At 36.8% G+C, this 25,403-nt stretch overlaps 1 protein-coding gene across 2 annotated transcripts in view; it reads left to right on the forward strand.

Moving 5' to 3' along the window:
• The window catches only part of TENM2 (teneurin transmembrane protein 2), a 544,454-nt gene that overhangs the window by 285,626 nt on the left and 233,425 nt on the right, over positions 1-25,403 (forward strand). For both annotated transcript variants that reach the window (XM_010579129.1, XM_010579130.1), the window contains one exon: positions 18,040-18,249. In XM_010579129.1, the coding sequence (XP_010577431.1) occupies positions 18,040-18,249 (210 nt within the window). The remainder of the gene's footprint in view (positions 1-18,039; positions 18,250-25,403) is intronic.

Consider the following 25,403-nt stretch of genomic DNA (forward strand, 5'->3'; position numbering starts at 1 on the left):
GTCAACAAACAGTGTAATTACTAATTCATTCAGAAATGGGAGTAATGGTTTTCTGAAGTGAAATGACCAAATGTAGTAACTAGCAGTTTGTCAGGGCAATAATAATGGTATTTGTATCTCTTTTAATTAGCTTTAACCTTTCCTTTTGTGTGGAACCATTAAAAAATTAAAGGGGAAAGTATTTAGAGAGACAGATTTATGTTAGCTCATGGTTTGCACTGTTTTAATGAGGTCAAAGCAATAAAGACTCTCAACAGATCCTCAGGTCTGGATGATGAATGACTGTCTTCCACTGCTGATTCACAGTGTTGTGCTCAAGTCTTTGAGTTGCTGTTTAAATATGAAAATATAAATTTCTGCAGTTAGGAACTATTCTTGAATGATTTACTCTTTCTCAGGAATATGTATGCAAATGTATTTGAATAAAAATGAAAGAAGTTTTGCTTCTTGGCAGGAGGAAGATTGAAGTGATTGGATTAGAGAATGTGTTTTTAAGGTGTGGTTGATTTTGAAATTAATAAATAAAAAACCCCGCGTGTACATATATGTGTTTAAATGTATCTACTTAGGGTATTCAGGCATGCCTCCAGTAATTTGATCATTAATCATATGTAGTAAAGTTATAATGATAATTTAGCAATTGCTAAATGGGCCATTTTCCTAATGCAAGGTTACACGTGGTGGATTAGTAAGTGGTAGTTTTAGTGGAAGTGTGGATAGTAATTATTGCCTATTGATCTGTCCTTAATGGCTTCATTTATGTTTGTTTTATTTGGTTTGGTGGAAGTCTATGATGCATCAAGCTTATAATTGAAAGATGATCCCTAGGATTTCTTGGTCTTATTTTAGGCCTTAAGTTTTCCATTTTTTCTTTTGGTCCATTTCATTCTCTTGAAAAATATCTGCAGTAAAAATCTGAAAGTGGACAAACAGCGAGTCCCCTGGTTCATATCCACATATGCATTAAAGTTTGTATAGTGAGCAGCAGTATCTAAAAATAGAATTGGTAAAGACATGCATGATTGCTGACTGTATTCCTAAGGGAAACTGAAGTTGCTTAAGAAAGGAATATAGCTCCTCATGCACTTAGGAGCACTATGAGAAATAAATCCCATGTAGTTACCTTCCTTTCACTAACAATAACTTCACATATCATTCACAAGAGAAAAAACACTATAAAAATAAAAAAGGTATTACTTTCTGTGACAAACAGCTACATTGTTGGTCTGAAAGTTTTATTAACAGCTCACATATCTTTTTATGATACTTTTAAAATAGTGAATTATGAATGATTGAAAATACCCTCCAGCTTAATTGAGAACCATTATGTCTAGTAATTGACAGTGATTTCAGAGACAGCCGTTGTTCTCTGGCCTATTAACATAATTTGAATTTTTTATTGCACTTCATAATTATCTGTTGGAGTTAACAAACAGGCCCATTTACTGAAGTGTTTAAGAACAAAAGCCCCAAATGGACTGGATTGTGATGTATTATTTCTATTAACCGACCTTGCTGGAACAGTTTTGTGCATCAGTTTTTGATGGGGTCATGACTTCTGATAGAAGAGTAGTGTGGATTTTCTAGTTTTCATTTCATTAAGTGTAGGTAAAATAGCGTCTTTTAAAATTGTCTTTGACTCTTTCTTACATATCTACTCCACTGAGTCCTCAATACCACTTTTACACGATTTCCATGGTAGCTGGAGAGAAGCACTATTTCAGGCTTATAATTTCAATAAATTTCATCTGTTCACCAAGGCAAGTTAGCAAAGACAGAAGAAACTTGACCCCTGCTTAGATTATAATATTTTTAGATCAAGAGTCTTTTTTAGTTCTGTGATTTGTAGTGAAAACAAGCTCCTTATCTATCACTTAGATTTCTATGTACTACAATAAAAGAAATCAATGAAACTCACTGTGTTATTACTGGTTTTCCCAGCACGTGATCACATACAGCATACCATCATTTGTAATATAAGAATCTCCAGTAACAGAAAGATCTCCTAGTTGTTCCTCTTTCTGTCATTCTTCTTTGTAGAAATCATTTTCAGCAGGGTTTTCTTCCTTGAGCATTTAGACCTCAAGCCTTCAGGTAATCTTCTCAATTAGTCCCTGGGGCTGTAGAGAGACAGGAAAGTGCAATTCTCTTAGCAGCTAAAATGGCAGGTTCAGGTTAAAATTAAGGTTTTAAACAATCTGGTATCAGGGGAAAAAGGCAGAGGATAGGAACAGATAGAAGTCCTGGACTTTTGGCTAATGGTAAGGATAGTGAAATATGTGATCGACTTTTAAGAGAGAATTGTAACTAACTCTTCCTTTGTAACCCTCTGGCAGATGATACGTTAGGCTGTGTACACTGCTTCCCTCTATATCGATCCTCTCTGTCCTACTAACTTCATCTACATTGCCCTAAAATCCATCAAATGTTGTGTTCAGTCTTCGTAGGGCCCTAATGGAAAGTCCAGGAAGATCTGGGGGACAGAGGACCTGGGGATGGGGGCAGGCAGAAAGGGGACAGTCTTTTAACTGTCTTGATCTAAGCCAATTGCTTATTTAGGGCATTCAGCTATCAAGTAACTTGACCCATCATTTACTGCTTCTTTCTATGGCAGAAACATTTACATTCCCTTTTACATTCATAATCAGAAAGCGTATACCAAGAAATCAGTATAACTGCTGGGAAAAATATGTTAGTGATGAAAAGACAATCTTTGCTATGAGCAAAGAGAAACAGGTCACAAGCCAGTGAGTGTAGGGTTTTTTTGTTTGCTGTGTGTGTTTTTATTTTGGAGAAAAAGCCTTTCCAATAAATTGACAGAACCCAGCTGTAAATCTACATTCCAGACATGAGCTTTCTGCAAGCTCTGAGTAACTTCCACAGAGCTGAGAGGACTGTAAAAATACTATGCATGCGTTGGCCAGTGGCAAAGTTTAGATTTGAATAAGCCCAGAGCTTTCTGAGGATTAAAATAGCAGGTTTTTTCTTCAGGGATGTTTTAGATATGTGAGGTGGAATGAATGGAAAATTTCTTAATATGTAAGTGTTCTGCTATCATTGAAAATGATAAAATAAATGTTATATAAGTGTGATTCTTCGTGCTTTAGTGTAGGAGGCATCTTTTTGAAGACTAGGCAAGAAAATCACCCACTATCTTTTGTCATTTGTTAAGCCTAAACTAGGAATCTGGAATTGTTATATTACCTTTATGATAAATTTTTTTGTGGGCTAATGGCTATTGTTACTGAAGCATATACTTACATCATGAATGAGGCTAACTGGTTTTGCCTTGCAGGAAATACTTTTTCCTATCTCTAGCTTGCTGTTTTGTTCTTTGAGGTTTTTTTCTTAGTGACATCAATATAAAGTAAATCATATATCTTCCTTCTCATGAGTAATGAGAATTTTTTTCTGAAAATAACTCAAAAGTCAACTCTTGGTAGGGTTAGGATACCACATATCCTAGTATGTGTACACATATACTTGTGTGTATATGTATATATTTGTATGTGTTTATATAATATCCACATCTGTGGTATACACCTAGCTCTCATATATTACGTGGATTTTTTTTCCTATTCCTTGCAGCAAGGTAAAGGAAGATCCTTAAATTGGAGACTGCCTCAGAAGGGTTATCTGCAGTAACCCCCCTAGTAAGGATAAACAGCAAAAGGTCTTGCTTCTTATGAGACTAATGTTCTAAAATGTTTCACATTTCTTTTATAATTAGACTAGCGCATTCTTTATCCAAAAGATAGTGAAATACAACCCGTTAGTTGTATCATGCATTATGCTGGCATAGTGTAAGGATTTTTAAATACTGTGCAGGATAGGACTGGTGATTGTATATGCCTTATAATATGCTTGCTTTATTTTTCAGTCAGTCTTTGACTCCGTTATAAATGTTTTATTTATTTTATCATATGTGCTATAGATTGAGAAGATATTAGGTCTCATAGTAAAGTACTAGCAAATGAGCAGGGACGTTCCTGTCATGAAATTTTACAAGGTGTTAACTACAGGCAAATTTGGGACTCTTACATAGGGCATCTTTTTTAATAATCTAAGCTCTTTTTGTACTTTCATGATAGCTGTCAATTGTTGACCAGAGAAGGAACTGATAATTTTTTTTGTCTCTTTCAAAAGCCATTCATTTTTAGTATATATATAGCGATTTATTTTCTATCATATATATATGTGCTAGAAAATAATATGTATAAAATATATCTAAAATAATATATATTATATATATGCTAGCATATGTATAAGCTCTTGAGTTTGCAGGGGAGATGTCTGACACCTTTGCATCATTTAAAATTAAAAAGGGGGGGAATGGATAATCTTATTAATAAGAACAGTAACATAGCCACTTTCTTTGTCTCTTTTTGTTATTAAAGGAACATGTCCTCTGCTACTCTTACAAGATTATTACTTGTGGCATTTTAGGGGTTGATCTGACTTGCATTTTCTTTGGTTGCTGTTGTACGTCATTGGATTTAGTGTATGTGGATCTAATAAATAACGGGATTAAACCAAATAAATTGTTGTCAGTCCATATAGTTGTAGCACATAAATGCATGCTTCAGGTATTTAATTGCCATTCTAATTCAGAAGATGGTAGTTTTATGTTCCATTGTTGTGAGTGATCACATGGTTAATCTTGCAAGCCATGGTGAACCTAAAAACTGAAATAGCATTGTGCACAGTAGAAAAGTTACATAGGTATTGTTCGTAAAACCAAGTCTTACTGTGCAGAAACAAGTAAAAGTTTTAAAATTTTATTTGCTAAGTGTTATGTACTGTAAGTGTATATTGTTTCAGTTGGACATCAGAAAATATTATGTATTGCAAAAGAAACTGTTTTCTGCCATATTTCTCTACCTCACTGCTTACAGGTGATGCCAAGGTAGTGCCAAAGTTAGATGTGATGTGACCTGGGCTTGCTGTGGGATTGTTTCATTTGGATGTCAGAGGGAAACTGTCAGTGTATTTAACATAGGACCAAGTTTTTAGTCGGGAAAATTGATTTTCTTCATACTTTTATTTGTGACATGCAGTTGTAAGTACAGTAGTTGATCTTCTTACCTTAAATTTGCAGTGTAAATGAATATTTGAAACAATTATCCTGAGTTAAGAAGTTCAGACAAGTTAGAAGTTGCTTTGATGGTATAGATACCTGACTTCAAGCAAGGGTAAAAAAGAAATAATCCCAGATTACTTAAGTACTTCTTAATGTTCTCTGTCTCCATCGCTAGAGTGAATTTTTGACAGTGAAAGCATATACGGTTATATTCAGTTCATCTTCCCTGACTGTTTTCTCCATAAGCCTTTGGCTGAGTTTAGTTATGACTTATAGCTTGAGCATGGCATTTGGGAAAAACAGAAAAAGTAGTATAAATGTAAATGTGAAAAGCTACAGCTCATTCTGTTTTTGAAAATGTTGGTGTGAAAAGAACTCAACAGTGTTTTATTTAAACAAGGTCTGCTTCAACCTTGATTGACTTGCAGTAAATTGCCTGGTAGGAGAGGCAAAAGGAAGTGGATAGAAAAATGGCAATCAGCACCAAATGTTTCACATATTGATTGACAAGCACCAGAGATGTGCTAGAGTAAGATAAATTGGCTAACAGAGCCCATCTTGACAGCTCCTGAGATGGGAAAATTGTTCCTGTTAATTTGCTGCTGGGACCTTGTCATTTATGGGGATATATATTTGAGTGCCTTCTAATGGTGTAAACAAACTTTGGATTCTTAAGTAGCATATTTCAGCTTCAGTTGCTTTAATTCTTCTCTGTCCATATATTTCTGAGCTGTAGTTATAAAGTGCTTTAAGATTGAAAAGATGAGAGAAACTGTCATTATTTTAAAGATACAGTTCATGCTGAAGTACAAATAGTACATTCAAGCTATTCTGTAGCCTGTTTGATTTTCAGGAGGGGGGTTGCTTTACCAAAAGGTGTGGAACAGAGCCCATTTGTTTTAGGGGAAGAACATGTATCTTTATTCCTTTGTTCTGGCAACTTTAACTGTAACTATAATGACAAGATTTCTTACCTTTTTAACATATCTAATTTTGTGCTTGCAAGTGCCTTTTAATCAGGTTACAGGTTTTCTTAGTATTGCAGAGTGAAGCTCCCTTTTCCATATAGTAGTCTTTCATGTCTGTGATTTCTTTTCATTAAAAGGAAATTTTATCTTTTTAATTTCCTGTACTGTTCTCCCAGAGTGCTATTAATTATGGTGATACATAGCAATGGTAAAATAGTTAATGGTCTGATAGCTGTTGCATTGCAATCTGCCACTCAGGTTTTATTTTGGCTAAATCTTTTCACTTAAAGTGAAATTTGACATAAACCTCCTCACTTAATCAACATTTTCAGCTTTCATGTAAGCAAAGTGAGTATATTCCAGTATTCATTTAAGGTGTGGCCCTCAAACAATAAATGATATTTTCCTTTCTTCCATAATTTATGTTCTGTTTCTTTATTTGAGTCTACTTCCCAAACTCTGAACTGGAAATCAACTTTACAAAGATGGCAGTATTTCAAACTTTATTCAATATTGGGAGTGAACAGAATTTTATCTGCATTTAAATTGTTCATTTGTAAGTGGTTTAGTAGGTTGTCCATAACCCCGTATTTGGATATTTTCTGTATTCCATGTCTTCTTCAGGGAATAGTCAGCTCTACCAGAAGACATTAGAAAGATTTTATAGGGCTAAATAGGCCTAGCTCCTCATTAGTGATGGTATTTCCCTTCCCCCTTTGATTTTTAACTGCAGTTTAGCTCCAAGCTGTATTCCTAGATCTGAGCGCAGTGGAGCATCCTGAATTGACTGAACAGCAGCAGCCTTGTATTCCAGTCAGGAAAAGAGTGCTGCTGGGGAGCTTCTCTCTGTGCAAAGCTTTTTAGGACTCTAGGGTGAAATCCTGGCTGTGCTGAAGGCAAAAATACAATTTGTATTGACTTATATGGAGCTAAGATTTCACTGTGGTTTGCTATTAAATGGTGGAATGTTCATTCTTGAAGCAGGATCTGTTATGGGGCCTGATGACTTCTTGTCAGAGCACACAAATGTTCAGTGTAAAAAATCGTAACAGTCCTACACATTTGTAGCACCCATTAAATGTTTAAGAAAAAAAAGATGTTTAGCTGCCTGAAGACACAGTAAGACACAGGCAAATTAAACGCTTACAGGTTTTTGTGCTTTGGAAAATCCCGCCAGTGACGTACATGACTGAAAAGTCAAGCCTTTAGTTTCCTTGTACACCCCAAAACTTCTGCTCATGTCCATATGGGTTGTGTAAGAAATGTGAGATTGGATCCTGAGAGAAGAAACCAGGTGAAGCAGAAAAAGCATAAGTATCAAGGTAATATGTAAATGTAAGTATCAGTATCAAGAGTAATGGAAGATTAATTCCCACCATACTTTTCATACTTTTCTTATTGCACCTTAGTATCTCCCAGCACTAAAATACAAACATCTCTAGAGTGTATCACAGCAGATGTTTAGCACTAATTCAGAAGTACATTCTACACACATCTAGAAAGCAAATAGGAACACTGCATTCAAACTCTAGATGAACTAAGAAAAGTAGACTTTAATAACCTTGCCAGAATATAGCACCGGCACTGCACTATATGATAGAACAGATTTTAAGCATATTATTTAAATTATGTAGCCATTTACGTAATACTGATCATGTGAAGCCTTGTGTATATTTCACATTTATTCACCAGAAATTAGAGATGCTTTTTTAGTAGGTTGCAAAGAGTTAACACAAACTCTCTAATGATTATCCAACTCCCACCAGTTAGTACTATCTATGTATGACTTTCACGGAGTTTTTTAAATAATTACAGGTTGGAGTTTTCTCATTTTTGTTCAAGATAGTGTTATTTTTCCCACCTATTAGTGACTCCAGGCACTTGAATCACTAAGTGTTGCAACGTTCCTGGAAATAAATTTCTCTAATAGAAATAAAGCCAACAACATTCAGGAGAGTATGTAGTGGAGACAGCATGAGTAGTTGTTTAACAGTATTTAGAATTTCAATAAAATAAGGTGAAGGTAAACGGGAGGTGTTTGGAAAGTGGAAACAAGTTTGTAGCACATCATAGTCTGAACTCTCTGTGTCGCTAGAATAAAGATCAAATCAAGTACTTGTAGATTTATCTAAGGAGGTGTAGATTTCATAGGGTGCCTGGTAATTACCTACCTAGGGCCTAATTAAAACCCTTTTATTAGTGGAATTCCCTGGCATGAATGCTTAGCTGATAAGATTGATAAATAGGAAATTCTCTTTCTTCCCAATTTTTAACAGCTGCACATATTATTAATTTACTATAAAGATGGAAATTCAGTCACATATGATGATGGTTGTGTAGCTTCCAATGAGTTTCTTCTAAATACGTTCCTAATCTTAGAATATTATTTTTGTCCCACAAGGAACAGGCAGTTGATGAGTTGTTATGATTTAATGTTAGTTATACTTAGTTCAGTAGAACCTTTTTTAGGGAAATTAAGTTAATGCAAGTTCATGTGAGTTACGCTTATGTGGATTTGTCTGTTTCTTCTTGCTCTGATTTTACTGGCTAAATCAGAGGTACAGTAGTATTAGAGAAGACGTTTTGACTTTATGAGTGATGGGAAAAAATCATTGAAACAAATTACTGTTTTCCAGCTATGAAGGTATCAAACACATGCCAAGCAATCAGCTTGCTAATGTAATAGGTTCATGAAGGAAAAGAGTTTTCTAATCTTATTCACTGATTTTTTTCCCAAGACAGCAACAGCTTTTATAAAATGAGGCTTATAACTTCTCATTACAGAATCTAATCTGCCCAAAAGACATTGAACAGCTGCAAAACCATAACATCATCTAGCTGTAAATTGTTTTTATTATTTATCTTTGTTTAACTAAAAAAAGAAGGGGGCATCAGATGATTTAACAAGACAAGGATTAAGTGACATTAGCTTTTGACAGCAGCAAATTATTCCTTAACATACTGAATTGGTTTAGATAATTTTTGTCATGACTGTCTACTTATTTTTAATATCCAAATTCCATAAAACATATATTTTGTAGATGGATTGCTTAGGAAAATTAATTTAACTTTAACCCTGAAAGTCAGAACTATTGATTTCCAAGTTAGTCTTATTCTTCTGCATAGATTTTAGTAATGATAGTATCTTGCCTTGGTACAGTGGTTTTCATATTCAAGGATTACACATGTACAGTACTTCAGGAAATATTAGCCACATACAGAGGTCAAATGGTTTAAGGAAGATAACAAAACTTGAACAAGCTTGTAGAATGGATCCATAATAAAAAAATAGAGACGAGGACTTGCTGGTTCTTCTTCATTCATCCCTTTAATATTAGCTGCAGTTCTCAAACTGTATTCCTGGGTGTGCAGTAAATGGTTCTACTTCAGAGGACAGGGAAGAGGAACATATTAAATATGAATATGTGTTAACACTGAATTTTTTTCTTTCTTTTTTTTTTTTGTAGCAGAAACTGGTTGCCATTTTAATATTTTTTTTTCTGTTTTTCTATCACATATAATACCTTATAAACAATTTCTTCTCCTGCCGGCAAAATTTAACTAGAACTACAACAATGCTAAACCAATGAGACTTTATGCATTACTGTCACAAAGAATCTAGGATTATTTTGTTTTGCTTTGGATTTTCTTGATTTATCTGCACACATACCCTCCCCCCACCCTGCCCTGTAGGATTGCTTGGAAATATAAATTATAACATGTACCAAAGAAGAAATAACCCTGAGTTTTAGGATAATTTTATTTAACCAGTGTTTTAACTTCTAGACTATTAAAATGCCATACCTACACAGGTAAGATCATGATTTCTAGAATTATGTTTCCTAGACAATTGCTCTATTTTGCTTGTACAATATGAATTTAAGAATCTTTCAGAACTATATTTTATGCTGCGTCAGATCATCCTATGTTACTGTCTTTCATATTTTCATAAAGGAGGTAGAGATTTTGGCAGGTATGTGTAAATTCTTCAGTGCCCTTTTCCTGAGGGCTTTGGTCCCCTTAGAGTTGATTTTGCTTTTTGATGTTTCACAGAAAGGCTGTAGGAAACCTGGGTGTGGTTGAGAGAAGAGTTAGTTCCATTCCTTGCTTGAGAGGAGAGGGACCGGATGTGCTTGCGCTAAGTTTGGCTTCAGTATGATCTTTGGAGATCTTGCCAACATAAATGCTTTCACTCACCCTCAATGCAACAGGAGTTCATGTATTGATGATGTGATGGAGCTGTGCCTCAGCAGCACTGACGCTCAGTTCCTGCTGCTCTGGGGAACTGCAACACAAGCCTTTCAACATTTCAGCCCCCTTGAAATGAAAATCCCACCAAAAAAAAAAAAAAAAAAGATGACAGGTCTTAGGGCTTCAGGGGCCCAAGTGAACTCCATCTGAAGGAATGTAGCTTCAGGGAGCAGAGTGGACGGTAGCCAACCTGTCATACAGGCAGTCCACAAAGATGTAGTTGTAGACATAGCTATTGGACTGCACAAATGGTGCCACCATTTCTTATTTGGTAGAGCAGAATCTACGGTGTGTCGGTGAAAATGGCATAACCAGGCTCACTGTGTGCCATGCAGGGCTCTGCAGCTCTGCTCTCAGAGGAGCTACTGACAAAAGATACAAATCTTTCTTTATACATTGATAGAAATTGCATTTTGGGGCATATTCTCGCCTATACTGTAGTTACATACTTTTATTTATTATCTTCACTCTGTTCATGCTCTTGCTTGGATTTTGTGCTTTTTTACATAACAAAAATTTTGAAAAAACCTGAGGAAGGCATGGAGGGTGTTATTCATTTTGTTAAATGGGAAAGATAGGAACCCATAGTACTGATTTGTCTTTGCTGGTTCATTGTTATGTAAATCACAGGTGATGACCTGCTGTGTCTGGATCTCTTTTTTTGGCATTCTCTTTTGATTGTTTCAAAGCCACCTTCTGTCTTTGCCTGGTATGACATGATGGTATCAATTTCATCCTTAGTTGCCCTGACTATCTGTTCTGATGCAGAGAAATACCTAAAAACATCAATAACAGGTCTGTGGGGGTATATCGGCCCCATGCTTTTAGAAAGACCTTGTTTTCTCCTTTGACTCTTGTGAAATAGACTCTGTGAAAACCTTTTTCTTAGCTTGGCTTGTTTTGTTCATTTGCTGCTTTTGGAGAGATAGGAGCTTCAGAAGCACTGGAAGTACCTTTCTGCAGTGATAACTCTGTCATCCCAATCCTGATTCATATCTTTCTTTTTTTGCTGTTTTGAAGCTTGTTTGCCTTAGAGAAAAAATGCAACAGGAGTTCAGGCAACAGAAAGCAACTTGATGCTGAAGAAAACGATCACAAATTGTTAGACTTCTTTCCCTCTTTTTATTGCGTACTTCACTTTGGGCTTTTGTTTTGTCTTGTCAACTTGAAATGCAGTCTGATGAATAAAGGGTTAACTGAGTCCTCTTTACAGATAAATTAGCATGGTTACTTGCCAGATGAGGTATCTGTTAGGTGGTGTGTCTTGTCTTTCTGCTGAGAGCTGGTACTAAAGGCCACTTAGCTCTGGGGGAAAATTACTTTCCCCCTTGAGAAAAGCTTTGCCTGCTGGGGCTTCATGCTGGCCTCCAGTAGGCCGAAGTACAAATGCCATTTTAGCTATAATAATAATAGATGCTGTTACTATACAGAAAACGGGTGATTTTTCCTGTTGCCAGTGAACTGTAGTAATTTCATCAAATACAAAATATTTCTATTCCTTATGCCAGTTATGACAATATATATTTAATTTGCTAAATATGACTCTGCTTGAGAGTGCCCAGCCCATTGGCAAGATGTGCTTTGCACACATATTTGAAGGACAGGTTTTCTTCTTGCAGAAAGCAATTATTCTGGGGAGGAATAGGAGAGTCTGCTGAATGTGCTATACCTCTGGAAAGTTTCACCTTCATCAGCTGCCTGCTTAATTTATGGTGCTTTGCACTGCAAAAACATGCATCTTATTTTATCTAGTTGTTTCCTGACACATTTAGCAACATTTCTCACTCTTTAAAGTGAACTTAACATTGCTGACAATGTAGGTGCTTCAGTCAGGCTGGCTTGGAAATGTAGTGAGAATGTGTTGTGTGCTGGGGGGGCAAGGGGAGTGTTACCCCTGATAGCAGGGTCCTGCCTGTGTTCCTTGTATAGATCCCGTTCGGCTTTCCAGCTGTTTCCCGAAGTAAGAAAGCAAAGGAGGAGGATATCTGATCCTTCTCTTTTATCATCTCTAGTTAATGTCCAGGCAATGCCGTTACTAGATAGCCTTCCTTCTACAGTTTTAGTAAATATGAGCAACAGAGCAACTGCTGTTAATGATACTGTCCGTCATTTAAGTCACTAACATAATTTTATGGGATTACTTTATATAGGGTACTATACTTTGTATTGGTGTAACATGAATATCAGCTTCAATCAGTAAATGTCAAAATCTTAATTGCCAATTAAGTGTTTCACAGTTTCTGTTCCGATGGCATCAGTTATGGAGAAACAACTCATCTCCTTTCACTTTTTACTTCCCTAGCTTCCTGCATTAATACTTGAATATTACTACATCTTCCAAACAGTTGTTTAAAAAAAGAACAAAACAGTTACCTTAAAGTGAATGTTACTAAATCTTCCAAACCATTGTTTAAAGAAAAACAACAACAACCCCCCCCAAAAAAACAATTATCTTAAAGTTTCCCTTCTTTCTGCAATCTAATGCGTTGAGGATTGCACAGTGAGTTTTTGCTTGTGTGTATCTTTTCTATGTGAGTCCTGGTCCTTATGACCAGAGCCATAGAACAAAGACTGAAGTGACTTTATTGATAGTAATCTATGTGACTAACTGTAGTTATTATAGATTGTTTATGTTCATTTTCTTCATGAATAGCAGGTAGCCAACTTAGAGAAGTACAAAATAGTTATAACCTTGATTATGAAGATTGCAAGGTGTTTAAAGCTATTGAAACTTGACTTTGCTTAGAAAAGCCTCTACACATAGGAAGATGCCTCATAAATGCCATTTATCAATGAAGATACACCATTTAGGTATGTGAAATTCTCAGTGTGACATGCTGAAAATGCATGGGGTTGAACAATCTACACAGATTTTTGCTACACGTGCTAAACTTAGAAGTGAGACTCTCATGATGGGAAAAGCTTGAGAATTCTTTTGCAGGTACAATAAGCTTTGAGATCTGTATTTACTGCCCCTGGGATTCAACTATTTTCTAATGACATCAGTTTTACATTGAAATGGATAACTTAGGAGTTGGGGATGGCAACGTACAGGTTGTGATCTTCCCCAACAAAGTTAATGGTAAAATGGCTACTTAAGGAGCCGTTAGACCTCTTAAAATAATGTTCTTTTCTGGATATTATGTATATCTGTCTAAACATGTGTGGGTAAATATATTTAAATATAGAAATATTTCTGTAAATACATATACAATTATGTTTTTACATGTTGTTAGGTAGTAATACTATACTATATTGCAGTTAGCTGAAAGGTTACTTAACAGCTCTTCAAGATGTATTTTTGTAATGCATATTTACACAGTAACTGCTCACGTGTCAAAATTCTTAAATTCTGGGGGCGGGGGGGGTTCATGGTTGTTCCCTGCTTCCTATTATGCACCATGGTGGAATATAGAGGCCAGGGTTTCACACACATAGGGGCTTTATTCAGCCACAAAATGCCATAGGTCCTTTGCAGGAGCAGCAAGAAGGGAGAGTATGGAAAATGCATCTCAAAAATCCTTCAGTAAATTATAAGCAGCTTGCTTCTCCTCTTGATTGTGTCTCTTATTTATGTATATTAATGCTAGGAGCAATTAGCAATTGCAGGCAGTTTTTTGGGGGGGTTGTTCCTCCCCCCCCCCCGCCTTCCCCTTTTTCCCCTGGTGTTGGGTTTTGGTCTTTTAGGCTAAGAGCAACCAAAGTGCCTCTTTCCCAAATGTGTTATTGTGAGTAAGATGAACATAACTCTTCTTAGCTATCTTATAAGTGTCTGGGCTTGAGGCAGTCTTCTCCGTCACCCCATTGCCATGTTATACCATGACCACACATGGCAGGCTCACGTTGATAAGCTTGTGCCTTCTTCAATCTCTGTCTGGCTGCGAAGCTGTCCTTAACAAGGAGATTAAAGGATTTCCTCACACCGATGTCTGATCTGCATCCTCAGCTTTTGTGGATGTCTTCCTGAGGATGGTTGCAGAGCTGTGGCATCATTACCAGCTACAAGTGTGGCCCAATTTTTGAATGTAGATTCTACAGCAGATTTTAAGCCTTAGGGGCTTAAAGTATAGCAGTAATTGAGGAATAGTTTCATATAAGTTCCTGGGATGATGAAGAAAGATGTGAAGCTGGGAAGAAAAAAAAAATAAAGGGGGAAAAAAAAAGAAATAATAAGTCTATGCTGTCTGCTATATAAACTTAGAGGGAAAAAAAGGAATATAAGTGATAAGAGAATAAAAAAGCCCTTGCAGAATGAGGTCCTGTGTGGCATGGAAGCCCAAAGCTACCAAATCAGAATGCCCTCCAGAAGGAAAGTTACTAAGTTTCTTCCTTCATTCTAAGGAGTAAGATAAGTCAAATGACAGGAGAAAGTAATGAGGGGGGAAGGGTTTTTTGTTCTTGACTGCTTGCTTTTTTTGAAAAATGCCTTACAAATACTGTTCAGTATCTGTATGAGTCTTCACCATGCATGAGTATATGCAGTAGGAACATGCATATGAACAGATATTGGAAGAAGAACTACTATTAACTTTTACTATTGAAATTGTAATATATCAGCTTTAAGACTTTGGTTTCCCTTTCTAGCATTTGTATCCATCTTATGTTTCTTTGGGTATGTTACACAATTATATTATTGCTGTCAATAGAAGTAAGTATCCATTACGTAGGGTTTCTGTCAATACACAACTAGATAAAAAACTTATTCACAGAAGCTTTATTTCTAACCCATTATTTCTAACTTAAGAGTATATAGTAACAAATAAATTGCATTTATCATATTCTTTATAGCCTAACTGCATATGTTCAATTCTCTTCAGTAGTTTCACAATCATTCTCTTGACTGTGGTGCTGCTGACAGTTACCCTTTAGATTCATTTCCTAAGGGAACAAAGCTTAATAGTGTCTCTTTCTGTTCCTCTTCAGTAATTTTTCAACTCACTTCCCACCAAATTTTACAAAAGGTTGGGTGTCTTAAGATATTCTGTGTGTTTCAGGGGCTGGGGGTGGAGAGCCATATAGAGAGAAGACGCTCTACTAGATCCCCACTGCTGTAGAGGGAAGGGTTGTAGTGGGAGTTTAGTGTTTAGTAGATGCCAAAAATCAACTTGACAGAAAGATCAGGAATGCCCCAACCACAAGAAAAGTTTTAATCAAATTTGGCAGCTTATTAGGAAATCTAACCACAGGACGGATTGGCAATAGGTTCTGTGGCTCACAGACATCTATGTTTTTCAATTAACATGTGCTTATGAACAAATCTTCCTCAAGAGCCAACTTCCCCCCAAAATAATGCAACGTTTTAACTTGATACCTTCTGTTTCCTCTAAGCTACGAACAGAGCTGTAGTAATTAGACATTTTACCTTGTCTTCAGGGACTTGGGCTGTATTATTTCATGAAGGTAACAATGTGATTAGCTTTCCTGGCAAAATAATTCTTGGTTTTTTTGTTTCTCTCAATGTATTCTGCAAAAAGGTACTTAAATTTCTCTGAAATACCATATGCAATTTACACAGAAGGAAACATCTTTTTCCCTTCATCTCATAACCTCACACGTCCAACATTTTTATAATGCACTAATATATTTCCAGGTGATACAATAAATGCAGATTTTGAATTTATAAAGCTTCTTCTTTTAACTTCATGATGTTGAAGCAGAGCCAGAATATGTGAAAATTAAATGCACACAATGGGCACAGTGTCACATTCCTGTCTGAGGTGTGTCAAACCTCAGCCTCTCTGCTTGTTTCCAACACATTGCAAAGAAATAATTAGAAACTGGTTTTGCTCAATCACTTCCCTTGAATGTCTAGGATATTCACTGTAGTATTTCATAAGAATAGCATAATCATAAATAATAATGGTAATTATTCCTATCATCAATATTAGAATTATTTCCTCATAAATGCAAGTCCACAATGAAAATATTCAATGCATATTGAATTTTCTTTAGCATAAAAGACGGCAAATGGGGGTTACTATGGAGTAGCTTAAACCCATTTCTATCATATGATAACTTGGTCATTTAGTCTTATCATCAATTTATCCAGTGCTAAAAATATAATAAAAAATAAGCATAAGAGTTACTTGCCTATCTCCAGGTACTTATTTTGTTCCCAACTTTTTGAAGGTAAGAAAGTAGCTCATGCTGCTTGCTGGTACCATGCAGTGAAAGGTGGGGGGCTTTGGTTTTGGGGGTTTTTTTAGTATCTGTGGGTATCTTTGGTTGATTGCTGTTCCCCAAATCCAGAATTATTTAATTTTTCTTTTTTTTTTTTTTTTCCCTCTGTTGGAATTTGATATGTGACTCCAGAAGATTAGCTAGTGGTATAAATCTTAACATAATTTGTATAAAGTGAGGGGTTCTTGAGCCCCAAAATGAAGATGTAACTAATGAGGAAGCCAGTGTGTATTTGCTCTGCTACTGTTCCTTTAAGAACAATGGAACTAAGGATCGCCATTTTGTGTAGTTTTGCTGCGTTTTAACATTTGTAGCTAGCACGCAGCAGATCTCTCTGTGCCTCACAGACTTTGGCAGTATCGCAGAGGTCATATTTTCCTATGTATAAATTATTCATGAACAATTTCTCCAATGCACTAGATAAACTTGCAGAGATCAGAATGCATGTTTCTCTTCTTCCACTCATCCCTATAACTGGTCATATTCTAATAGGCAATGCAAAAAAAAACCCCAAAACCTGTCTTCATCTGTGTGCATTTGATGGAATGGATTGATATAAAGTTATGAGAGGAAAGTTCACAAAAGCAAAGAATAAATAAGTATGAATGGCTTTTTTTGTTGACTTAGTGCCACTGGTTTAGCTGACCAAAAATACATTGTTACAGTGGACTGAGGTATATCCTACACATTAAGGACTGGGTTTCAGAGTTGAAATTAATCTGTCTGGTGAGCTAGGTGGGAAACTCTGCCCCTACAGCACCAGTGCCAAAAGAAATGAGAGTGAAAGGACAGAAAAGCTTAAGAGTTTCCAACCCATATTCCAGGTTAGCCCGTCCCTACAAATGGAGTAATTCCCTTTCAGTCCTGCTGTCCCCTATGCTTCCTGCCTCATCTGTCCATGGGTTTTGGAAAGATCTACAACAATACAGGAGGAACCTTAGCTTGGACATTGCCTTCATATGGTTCTTGTTACATGCCTCTAATAGATTCCTGTACTGGAGCAATTTCCCTGGTTTAAAAAAAAAAAAAAAAAAAAATCAGGACACCACCATTATTTTAAGAGATGATTACAGACATGTGTTGTAATCCCAGGAATCAATTCCTTATAGTCCCCTTTCTCATTGGTCTTATTTAGCCAAAAAACCTGTTTCTGTGAAAATTCTGGTAAAATACATAGCTGATGCACTTGCATTTTGCAGCATCTGAGAATGCAGCTTGGGCCCTCGCAGCGTTTGGCTGCTGTGTGTGTCAGTGCCCACGCAGAACAGAGCGCTTCCCATCCAGCGGTGTGCAGTTCCTCTCATCCACCCAGCGTCTGTTCATCTGAGGAGTTACAAGCTGATGCTGCGGAGAGATTTTTGGAATGAGTTCACAACATAGCAGCTCACAATGCCTTGAAAATGATACAAAGGGACAAGTTCGTACTAGTGGAGAGATCGTGTGGCTCTGCGCAGCAGTAACCATATGTAGCGATGGAGAGTTACACTGCAATTACTTGGCTGTTTGGGTTTTTTCGTTACATTCATTGCTGATCTTTGATCCCTGTGTCCTCTTTCCCAGGTCGTCCCATTCCACCTACATCCTCGTCTAGCCTTCTCCCATCTGCTCAGCTGCCCAGTTCTCATAATCCTCCACCAGTTAGCTGCCAGATGCCATTGCTAGACAGCAATACGTCCCATCAAATCATGGACACCAATCCTGATGAGGAGTTCTCTCCTAATTCATATCTGCTAAGAGCGTGTTCAGGGCCACAGCAGGCTTCCAGCAGTGGTAAGAAAATTGCAAACATATGGAGTTTGTTTGTGATGTGTTTGTGCCGGTTTTATGCTTTTTTTTTTTTTTTTTGCAAATGTGTTCTTGCATCACCACAAAATTGAGAGCATCTATGGAAATGAGGCAAACAAAAATCTTACGGTTTTATTTCATGGAAGCTTTTCTGGAAATACCATACATCATATATGTTTTTCCTTCATCTTACTACAGAGAGCTTTCTAGGTTTAGGAGTGTTATAAGTACTGTAAAAAATATTATTGAGTTCTTGTAATCAGAGAGTTTTTATTTTTCGAAGTAGGTTTCCTGCTCCTTAATGCATCTTGTAAGAGAGAGGGGTACGCACAATGGTTCTTTGTTCCTCATACGCTAGTCCAATACCTCATGTAGGTGATGAGGTTCTGTATCTAAAAACGTGTGTTGCTTCTGCCATTCTGTGTCTGTTCTTGTTCCAGAATCTGTCTGATTCTATACTCCCAATGTCACTTTTAACTAAGATACTGCTATTTTTCAGCAAATTAATTCTTGTCTTTCAGGCCACTGTTTTAAAACATTTGCAGCTCTGCTATCAGTCATATAATCTGTAGTGCTTAGCGTTTTCTTTCTTTTCTTTTTTCTTTTTTTTTTTTTTTTATTAACAGATGCTGACTTTTCATTTTGACAGCCAAAAATTGAGGAATGAAGATGCAATCCTTTTTTAGAAATACAAGCAAAACAAAAGAAGGCTGTTATAGCTCCTTATTTTTTTTCCTTTTTTTTTTTTTTTTTGTTAACATAGATATCTGCTGTGCAGTTCCTGCCTGTTTAACTAAACACTATAAGTTTATATCTTATATGCAGTTTCCAATCTGCTCAAGGTCGCTGTTCCCTGTAACAATACAGATCTGAACAATATTGGAGATACTAGGTGGTGTAGAACTTTTGGCCTTTGTGGGTGCATACAGTACACTTGAACGATGCCCTTTACATAGTGGCTGGTGGTGCATGGGGGGAGGATGAGACAATGAACAGAAGTCGAAACATAAGATTCGGAGTGGCTATAAGGTGAAACTTTTGCCCTCAGCATTGGATTAGAACAGGTTTCCCAGAGACCCTGTGCAGTCTCTGTCCTTGGTGCTTTTCAAGAACAGGTTGGTTAAATTCCTGAGCCACTTGGTCTGACCTCAGAGCTGCCCTTGCTTGGCAGGAGGCTGGACTAGGATCCTCCTGGGGTTCCTTCTATCCTGAATTATCCTTTAACCCTTTGATCCATTCAGTTATGTTAAAATATAATTACACAAAGAAATAATAATTCAGAGATTGAGCATGCTTCCTTGGTACTTGAGGTTTGAGGGTGGAAAATATGATACCAGTTTTTAGGTTGTTTTTTTGTTTTGTTTTGGTTTTTTTTAGAGGTTCAGGGGCATCTGGGGAGCTGCACACCTCAAAATCTGTAATGGGCAACTCAGTAGAAACCATAGAAATTAAAAAAAAAAAAAGTGGACATGATCTGTCTTTGATGAGTCAGTGTACTTCTGTAAAGGGTAGTCCTGCCTTAGAAACATTTAAGAGTTCTTTGAAGGAGTCAGCCATTTCTGAATAAGGGTGATCTAGTTGATGAAGGGTCTTTGTATTTTCAAAAGGGTCTCAGAAAAATTTGTCACTAGATGCTTTTAAGGAGACTAAACTAACATAGGGTAAGAGGGAAGGTCCCTGCATGGTAAGTAGTTATTTGAAAGACGGTAAGCAGAAGTTGGAGCTCCCCAATGAATTTTCCTGGGACATGAAGATACTTGGAGAAGATGGTGAGCTGTGGGGTAAGAAAGGTAGCTGATGGCAGGGTGCTAAGGACAAGATCGGGCTGCGAAGAATCACAAAAGGACCTTGTGAGACCAATTAAGAGAGCAATAAAATGGCAGAGGAAATTCAGGGCAGAGAAACATAAAGTGATATTCATAGAAAAAGCAGCTCTGGTACACTGGTTAGTGACGGACCATTACCAATCAGGAGTGAGTTGTTGGGGGGCGTGCAAGCGTCATCTCAGAGCTCAGGAACAGGTGAATGTCGACACCTGAAGAAAGGAATAAAGAACAAAAGAGAGAACATTGTCTAAAGGAAGTGGTGGATCAAACAATTTACAAGGGTTTAAAGGGGAATGGGAAAAGTAAATGGGAGAGAGATGCAATGAGGGTTGCTAAGTTGAAGAAAATCAAGGTCAGGGAATGTAAACTAAAAAAAAGAGACTTGGAGGATACTTGAATACTTGGTACTCGGTATTTATAGTCACCATTGGAGACTGAGTGAACCAGCATGGCTTTTCTTATGAAGCCAAATGAAGGAAGGTGCAGTAAAACAACATCTGAAAATTTGATGGAAGAACTCTAGCTCTTTATGTTTCATTTTAAATAATAATAAATGTTTCTTTATATCCTTAAAAGCTTTGTGTTTTACACTTGTGATTGGGGACTGACCCAAGGAACCTTTTTGGCATGCTCAGATATGCTTTGATTTGTTTATGAATGGCTGATTTGTTCATTCTAAGTTTTAATATTTTTTCCCCCAAATAGTCCATTTCCTTCTTTAATGAACAGTCATAAAATATATAATGACTTTTAATTTTCGGCATATAAGAAACAGCGGTCCTTGTTTGTTTTGGTTTGGATTTTTTTTTTACCATAGACACATGCATAATTGTTTGATTACCACTGAGCTCTTCTGGACTTAATACATCCTCTGGAAACTACTAAGCATTTTCTAGTGATGTAATTTTTTTCTGTAGTTCTCACAATGCTTCCTTTAGAGAGTTAGTAAGAAAACACCACAGATAGTGACATATACCTTAAATTGGAAAAGCTCACCTGGTTTTTTGTGGCTCATCCTTTTTCTTGAAAGATTTTCAGGGCAGCTTTTACCATCTACATGATATGGAAACATAGACCATGCTTTGATTTTTATTTTTTAATTTTTTTTAATATTTTAAAAAATCTATTTTAGTTCCTATGGAAACTTAAGAACATAGATCCAGACATTTGGGAGAGAGTAAACAAATTTAAATGTTTTGTTTAAATTTGGGATTGCGTTAAAAAGGAAGATTTGAAGATACTTAGATTTAAGACTTAGATTCCAGGTAATCTTTGATCATTAATAAATATTTGCTAGCACTTTCTAGGTGGTTCTTTAAACATTTCTATCACAGTCTTCAAAGTACATGCTGAAGATGAAATATTTGGAGAAATCTCATACTGATTACATTATATGAGTGTCCTCTTGTTTGTCTGATTGTACACTTATGCTTGCTTCAACCTCTACAATTACAGAATAGCTCCTCAACAAGTTTAAGATGAGTCTTCTTGGATATGAGGTGATAGTCATCCACATGTACTGCCCTGTGCCCTTCACAATAGCCATTCTTGATATATCTGGAAAACTCATTTGCCTAAAAAAATTACCTAATCAAATCTTCCATCAAATGAGCAATCTATTGTTGATATTATGAAGGCCTTTAATCTACAATAAATCTTTGTTAGAACTCATCAGAGCTTCCAGTTTGAGAGAAATGTGATTATAGCACTCTTAAAATGACATTACATCATCGGGGTGATTGGTTTATCATTTGGAGAAGCGACATCAATCATAACTAGCATAACCACACAGTAAATGAATTCAACCTTTCTGCTGCAGAACAATGACACAATAATTGCTCAAAATCAGACTTAAAATGAAATCAGAAAATGCACTTTCTTTAAATATGATGTTAACCTAATGGAATATATTATTAAAAATCATGTTTGAGGAAATTCTATGTAATTAAAAATATGTGAAAATTTATTCCTTTTTTCTTTCATTAGAACCTGATTTCAGTTGCAGAATCATTTTCTATGCAACAGATATTATGCTGTTTTTAATTGAACTCCCATCACTTACATTCCTCTGCTTGTACTTCTTAATATAATATGCAGCACAATTATATGTGATGAAGGACAAGAGGTTTTTGAAAACTGGTGCACCTGCTGATAGTATTTTGAAAAACACAAATATTATAGAAGGAAATGAGACCTTTTATCCATGAAAAGTTAGTGGATCCCCGCCCCCGCCCTTTTAAAAGAAGGTCAGTTCCTGCCACACCATTTTCCAGGACGGTTTCTTACAGCTAACAGTAGGAATAGGCTTATTTCTTCTTCCTGTATACATTGTATGTATTTTCTTTCTGGTAATATAAGGTGACTCATCTCGTTGGAATGCCATTTTAATGGCTTCAATCGTAATACAATATAACAGGCTGTTTTCCAATCTTACATGGAAAAAAAGATAAGGGTTTTTGTTGCCAGCACTTTTGCCTTTATTTTTTTATGTAAGATTTAGTCCTATTAAACCAAACTCTGGAATCCCCCCCAAAAAAACCTGTTTGTTTGTTTTTCAACGTAAAACACCTAGGATATACCTACTCACACAATAGTTTTTGATATAACAGATCCTTAATTGGATACATTCATCATCTTCAACCATTCTAACAATGAGAAAGTAGATGCAGAATGATTTTTGGAATATTTTGATCTTGGGAAAATTCTAAACTGTGGATTAGATATTGTCATGATTCCCAAGAAGTTACTGAAGTTTAACTGGAAGAGAGGTCATGCCTGTTTTTTCAGCCTTAACATGTCTTCTTGGCTCAGAGACAGTAATACAAAGTATTTGGCTCAATGTAACAATATTTGCCCACAGAGTAGTTTGGATGCTGCTTAGAAGACAGGGTTTGCTTTGATTTTTTTCACAAGCAGTTACTGGCAGCAGGGAGAGAGGAATGGAGAAATAGGGTGTCTTGAATGAAATAATTCTTGTTGTTTAATGTTGTCTGTGAGTTAGAATTGAAAAAAAGAATAAGACTCCTTATGCTTATGACCCTAGTTTGTGGTAATTATGTGGTGGTAATATGAAAAATATCAATATTCATTATATCCAGTATAAATATCTAGAAGGATCTCCTCCATTCAAAATATATTACCTGTCTATAAGATTTAATTATTATTAATGTATAATTACTACCACTACCTAAAGCAGTTTAATCCAGTATGTAAAAATCTTTTTTTTCTGAAAGCAGCCAGAACTTTCATTAATGCACTGTAGCTAGAGGCCTTATTTGAGATCTTCTACTGGGAGTGCTTGGAAGTGTATGGTTTATAACCCTCTACAGTCTGGCATCAAGTAAACAGATATTTCCAGTTTCTAGTCTGTAATGCAAACCTATACAGAAGATAGTAATCTTTAAGAAATAAATGAATCCTATAGAAAAATAATTACATCTCCTTCAGATGATTAGGTATTACTCCCTACTGAATGGAGAAAGTGGTTTCTGTATCTGCCAACTTAAATGGTAGAAAATAAAGTAGCAACAACAAAAATCTAGGATCCATAGCTCTTTTTTTTTTTTTTTTTTTTTCTTCTTCTTCATAAAGGATTGACTTTGGCTTCCTTAAGAGACTAAATAAAAGAGTTTGGGTATCTCAGTAGGTAGCACCTTCATCTTATTGCCAGAAAGACATGGGTTTAAACTGTAGATAAGAAACCTAGGCATGCATAACTGTCCCAGCATGATATCCAGTTGCTGGGTTGCTGGATGAACTGTTCCACAATTAACCAAGCTCGATGCAGAGCATTACACATTTTGACAGCAATCTCATGGACTTCAACCAAGGCAAATACAAATTCCTGCACCCGGGGAGGAATAACCCCCTGTACCAGTATGTGCTGGGGCTGACCAGCTGGGAAACAGCTATGCAGAAGTGCACCTGGGGATCCTGGGGGACGACAGCTTGACCATGAGCCAGCAACATGCCCTGGGGCGAAGGTGGCCAGCAGCACCCGGGGCTGCAGTAGGCAAGCGCTGCCATCGGGTCAAGGGAGGTGATCCTTCTCCTCTGCTTGGCACTGGTGAGGCACATTTGGAGTGCTGGGTGCAGTGCTGGGCTCCCCAGTACAAGAGAGACATGGACTTACTGGAGCGTGTCCAGTGAAAGGCCACATCTAAGATACCAGGAGAGGCTGAGAGATGGGACTGTTCAGCCTGGAGAAGAAGAGGCTCAGGGGGATCTTATCCCAATGGGGCAGAGTAATGACAAGGGAGACAGGCTCTTCTCAGTGGTGCCCACTGACAGAAAAGAGGCAATGGCCTTAAGTCGAAATATAGAAAATTCAGTTTAAACATAAGAAGAAACTTTTTTTTACCATGGAGGAGATCAAGCACTGGAAGAGTTTGCCTAGAAAGGCCGTAAGGTTGGCATCCTTGGAAATACTCAAAACCCTCCACTGTAACAACTTCAGCAGTTAGTAGCTTTTAGAGGTGTGGAAGACCTACAGGTTCTTTATACGGCACCAGGCTGGCCAGGACTTAGTGAGTAGGTTTGTGTTAGCTCCTTGTGCAGCCCCAACAGAAAGTACAGATCACTCCAGTCCACACTCTACACTCTCAAAGTTTTGTAGTTTCCCAGTGTTGACTATTAAAATGGTGAGATGTAATTCTGCTCAGATTCAAAGTAACTTTCTCATGGTGACTCGAAGTCCGTGGGCATTCTTTCTCATTCCCCACAGTATGGTGCCATCAAACTTGTCTTGCTCATTTACTGTCATTGCAGGTGGTAGAGGTCTTGCCCACACAATTGCACAGAAAATGAGCATAGAATGCTTGATCAATATTTATTTTTTATTTTGCAGAAAGATTTATTCCCCCACACACATTTGGAAGTCCTTGTTCTAAATTGTTTCATTGGAATTGAAATCTTCCTCTCCTTGTCAATATTGCAATTGGGGCAGGGAGAAGGGGTGTTGGTTTGCTTTTGTTGTTGCTCAGGTGTTTGTTTACTTTTGGTTTTGTTTATTTTGGTCTCTGTGCATGACTTCTGAGATTACGTAGGGAGGAACAGTAATCAGAAAGAAAAGTTTTGGCCTTCTACACCTTTACTTTTCTGTCCTAACTGCTGTATACATTTGTTAAGATTTCAGTGGCATCTCTTTCTGAACCTCTTTCAGAATATTTCATTTTAGACTTTGCTAAGTTACGCTTGGATCAGCAACAGTTAAAATCAGTTAAGGTTCCAGGGCTGGTTTTTCTAAATTATTTTATGTACTTTCTAATATCTGCCTCTGAAAGGCAGCACTGTATTACATCTGTATATACAATT

Source organism: Haliaeetus leucocephalus, unplaced genomic scaffold (genome assembly GCF_000737465.1).
Source record: "Haliaeetus leucocephalus isolate CR32 unplaced genomic scaffold, Haliaeetus_leucocephalus-4.0 Scaffold656, whole genome shotgun sequence".
In the NCBI taxonomy this organism is placed as follows: domain Eukaryota; kingdom Metazoa; phylum Chordata; class Aves; order Accipitriformes; family Accipitridae; genus Haliaeetus; species Haliaeetus leucocephalus.